Consider the following 4,803-nt stretch of genomic DNA (forward strand, 5'->3'; position numbering starts at 1 on the left):
GGTTCCAGGTATGGAGACCGTCAGTAATGCTGGAGAACCTTTAGGAAGTGGTTCCAGGTATGGAGACGGTCAGTACTGCTGGAGAACCTTTAGGAAGTGGTTCCTAGTATAGAGATGGTCAGTACTGCTGGAGAACCTTTAGGAAGTGGTTCCAGGTATGGAGACGGTCAGTAATGCTGGAGAACCTTTAGGAAGTGGTTCCAGGTATGGAGACCGTCAGTAATGCTGGAGAACCTTTAGGAAGTGGTTCCAGGTATGGAGACCGTCAGTACTGCTGGAGAACCTTTAGGAAGTGGTTCCTAGTATAGAGATGGTCAGTACTGCTGGAGAACCTTTAGGAAGTGGTTCCTAGTATAGAGATGGTCAGTACTGCTGGAGAACCTTTAGGAAGTGGTTCCTAGTATAGAGATGGTCAGTACTGCTGGAGAACCTTCAGGAAGTGGATTTAGCAGAATAAGAGCCCTTTACATGATAACGTATCAGATGAATGGAGTGAGAAGTGTGAGTCCACCTCAAAGGGGTGGTGTGTTAAACGCTGAGGTGGAGGTGGAGGTGGAGGTGGAGGTGGAGGTGGAGGTGTGGGTGGGGGTGGAGGTGGGGGTTGAGGTGGAGGATGTGGTCGGGGTGGAGGTGGAGGTGGAGATGGAGGATGTGGTCGGGGCTGGAGGTGGAGGTGGAGGTAGAGGTAGAGGATGTGGTCAGGGTGGAGGTGGAGGATGTGGTCGGGGGTGGAGGTGGAGGTGGAGATGGAGGATGTGGTCGGGGCTGGAGGTGGAGGTGGAGGTAGAGGTAGAGGATGTGGTCAGGGTGGAGGTGGAGGATGTGGTCGGGGGGTGGAGGTGGAGGTGGAGATGGAGGATGTGGTCGGGGCTGGAGGTGGAGGTGGAGGTAGAGGTAGAGGATGTGGTCAGGGTGGAGGTGGAGGATGTGGTCGGGGGGTGGAGGTGGAGGTGGAGGATGTGGTCGGGGGTGGAGGTGCAGGTGGAGGAAAGGCAGGCTGACTCCACCCTCGTGCCTCCAGCTCTTCAAACACCTGCTGGAACGGGAGTTTGAGGACGAGGAGACGCGGCGTCTGTCCAGGAAGTTCACTGAGTGGGTGTACGGGCCGGTCCGGTCCTCGCTGTACGACGTCAGCTCCGTGGACACCGGGGAGGACGAGTCGGTGCTGGAGCTCGTCGTGTTCGGGACAGACATCCCGGTGAGACACGTCACATGACCTGCACACACACGCACACACACACACCGTCACATGACCTGCACACACACACACGGTCACATGGTTTTATTTTGACAGTCACCGTAGTAACAATCCAATTTGGTGCTTTTATTTTGACAGTCACCGTAGTAGTAATCCAACTTGGAGTTTTTATTTTGACAGTCACGGAATACCAATCCAATTTGGTGCTTTTATTTTGACAGTCACCGTAGTTACAATCCAACTTGGAGTTTTTATTTTGACAATCACCGTAATACCAATCCAATTTGGTGCTTTTATTTTGACAGTCACCGTAGTAACAATCCAACTTGGTGCTTTTATTTTGACAGTCACCGTAATATCAATCCAATTTGGTGCTTTTATTTTGACAGTCACCATAATCATTTTTCAGCGTTTCTGCAAGTTTCATTGAAAAGGAGAACTTCTTCAAAATCCGGCTCGAGGAACGGCACGAGGAACTTTACGTTTTCCTCTTCAAACCTGGAGGCCCCCCCCCCGCCCCTCCCCCCCCGCCCCCTCCCCCCCCGCCCCCTCCCAGACAAACACAACCTGGACACCATGTGGGTTGTCGTCCTCAGAACCGGCCGGCGATGCTGCAGATCGAGCCTCTGCGGAGTCTCCTGGAGGAGAAGTGGGACAAGTTCGCCTCCAAACTGCTCCTCGTGCACTTCCTGGTTTACCTGGTGTACCTGGGCGTCTTCACCAGCGTGGCCTTCTACCGGAGGGAGGGTCCGGTGAGGCGCCGACACAGAGACTTTTATTTTTAAAGGGGGCGGCGATTCTGACGGCGCGTGTTCCACCCGCAGCCGCCGTTCCCCATCGAGGACGTCCCGCTGGACTACCTGCGCTGCGGCTGCCAGCTGATCAGCGTCCTGGGCGCCGTGTGGTTCCTCTACAAGTCGGTGAGGAGGCCCAACCCCAACTCCACGCTCCGCTCCGTCGCTTTAACCCCTCTGTCTTCCCCAGATTACCCACCAACCCCAACACCACGCTCCGCTCCGTCGCTTTAACCCCTCTGTCTTCCCCAGATTACCCACCAACCCCAACTCCACGCTCCGCTCCGTCGCTTTAACCCCTCTGTCTTCCCCAGACTACCCACCAACCCCAACACCACGCTCCGCTCCGTCGCTTTAACCCCTCTGTCTTCCCCAGATTACCCACCAACCCCAACACCACACTCCGCTCCGTCGCTTTAACCCCTCTGTCTTCCCCAGACTACCCACCAACCCCAACACCACGCTCCGCTCCGTCGCTTTAACCCCTCTGTCTTCCCCAGATTACCCACCAACCCCAACACCACGCTCCGCTCCGTCGCTTTAACCCCTCTGTCTTCCCCAGACTACCCACCAACCCCAACACCACGCTCCGCTCCGCTCCGTCGCTTTAAACCCCTCTGTCTTCCCCAGATTACCCACCAACCCCAACACCACGCTCCGCTGCGTCGCTTTAACCCCTCTGTCTTCCCCAGACTACCCACCAACCCCAACACCACGCTCCGCTCCGTCGCTTTAACCCCTCTGTCTTCCCCAGATTACCCACCAACCCCAACACCACGCTCCGCTCCGTCGCTTTAACCCCTCTGTCTTCCCCAGATTACCCACCAACCCCAACACCACGCTCCGCTCCGTCGCTTTAACCCCTCTGTCTTCCCAGACTACCCACCAACCCCAACACCACGCTCCGCTCCGTCGCTTTAAACCCCTCTGTCTTCCCCAGATTACCCACCAACCCCAACACCATGCTCCGCTCCGCTCCGTCGCTTTAACCCCTCTGTCTTCCCAGATTACCCACCAACCCCAACACCACGCTCCGCTCCGTCGCTTTAACCCCTCTGTCTTCCCCAGATTACCCACCAACCCCAACACCACGCTCCGCTCCGTCGCTTTAAACCCCTCTGTCTTCCCCAGACTACCCACCAACCCCAACACCACGCTCCGCTCCGTCGCTTTAACCCCTCTGTCTTCCCCAGATTACCCACCAACCCCAACACCACGCTCCGCTCCGTCGCTTTAACCCCTCTGTCTTCCCCAGATTACCCACCAACCCCAACACCACGCTCCACTCCGCTCCGTCGCTTTAACCCCTCTGTCTTCCCCAGATTACCCACCAACCCCAACACCACGCTCCGCTCCGCTCCGTCGCTTTAACCCCTCTGTCTTCCCCAGATTACCCACCAACCCCAACACCACGCTCCGCTCCGTCGCTTTAACCCCTCTGTCTTCCCCAGATTACCCACCAACCCCAACACCACGCTCCACTCCGCTCCGTCGCTTTAAACCCCTCTGTCTTCCCCAGATTACCCACCAACCCCAACACCACGCTCCGCTCCGCTCCGTCGCTTTAACCCCTCTGTCTTCCCCAGATTACCCACCAACCCCAACACCACGCTCCGCTCCGTCGCTTTAACCCCTCTGTCTTCTCCAGATTACCCACCAACCCCAACACCACGCTCCGCTCCGTCGCTTTAACCCCTCTGTCTTCCCCAGATTACCCACCAACCCCAACTCCACGCTCCGCTCCGTCGCTTTAACCCCTCTGTCTTCCCCAGATTACCCACCAACCCCAACACCACGCTCCGCCGCTTTAACCCCTCTGTCTTCCCCAGATTACCCACCAACCCCAACACCACGCTCCGCTCCGTCGCTTTAACCCCTCTGTCTTCCCCAGATTACCCACCAACCCCAACACCACGCTCCGCTCCGTCGCTTTAACCCCTCTGTCTTCCCCAGACTACCCACCAACCCCAACACCACGCTCCGCTCCGTCGCTTTAACCCCTCTGTCTTCCCCCAGACTACCCACCAACCCCAACACCACGCTCCGCTCCGTCGCTTTAACCCCTCTGTCTTCTCCAGATTACCCACCAACCCCAACACCACGCTCCGCTCCGCTCCGTCGCTTTAACCCCTCTGTCTTCCCCAGATTACCCACCAACCCCAACACCACGCTCCGCTCCGTCGCTTAAACCCCTCTGTCTTCCCCAGATTACCCACCAACCCCAACACACGCTCCGCTCCGTCGCTTTAACCCCTCTGTCTTCCCCAGATTACCCACCAACCCCAACACCACGCTCCGCTCCGTCGCTTTAACCCCTCTGTCTTCCCCAGATTACCCACCAACCCCAACACACGCTCCGCTCCGTCGCTTTAACCCCTCTGTCTTCCCCAGACTACCCACCAACCCCAACTCCACGCTCCGCTCCGTCGCTTTAACCCCTCTGTCTTCTCCAGATTACCCACCAACCCCAACACCACGCTCCGCTCCGCTCCGTCGCTTTAACCCCTCTGTCTTCTCCAGATTACCCACCAACCCCAACACCACGCTCCGCTCCGTCGCTTTAACCCCTCTGTCTTCCCCAGATTACCCACCAACCCCAACACCACGCTCCGCTCCGTCGCTTTAACCCCTCTGTCTTCCCCAGATTACCCACCAACCCCAACACCACGCTCCGCTCCGTCGCTTTAACCCCTCTGTCTTCCCCAGATTACCCACCAACCCCAACTCCACGCTCCGCTCCGTCGCTTTAACCCCTCTGTCTTCTCCAGATTACCCACCAACCCCAACACCACGCTCCGCTCCGTCGCTTTA

The 4,803-nt window shown here is 57.5% G+C and overlaps 1 protein-coding gene across 1 annotated transcript in view; it reads left to right on the top strand.

Annotated features, from left to right (window-relative positions):
* The window catches only part of LOC308147908 (transient receptor potential cation channel subfamily V member 4-like), a gene marked incomplete at its 3' end in the record, with an annotated part of 16,476 nt that extends 12,296 nt beyond the window's left edge, over positions 1-4,180 (top strand). The window contains 8 exon segments of the mRNA XM_080521292.1: positions 1,022-1,198; positions 1,795-1,950; positions 2,023-2,118; positions 2,623-2,780; positions 2,870-2,971; positions 3,061-3,174; positions 3,765-3,872; positions 3,946-4,180. Of these exon segments, the coding sequence (XP_080377418.1) occupies positions 1,022-1,198; positions 1,795-1,950; positions 2,023-2,118; positions 2,623-2,780; positions 2,870-2,971; positions 3,061-3,174; positions 3,765-3,872; positions 3,946-4,180 (1,146 nt within the window).
* Positions 4,181-4,803: the final 623 nt, after the last annotated feature.

Source organism: Blennius ocellaris (assembly GCF_963422515.1).
Source record: "Blennius ocellaris genome assembly, contig: SCAFFOLD_100, whole genome shotgun sequence".
Taxonomy (NCBI): Eukaryota; Metazoa; Chordata; class Actinopteri; order Blenniiformes; family Blenniidae; genus Blennius; species Blennius ocellaris.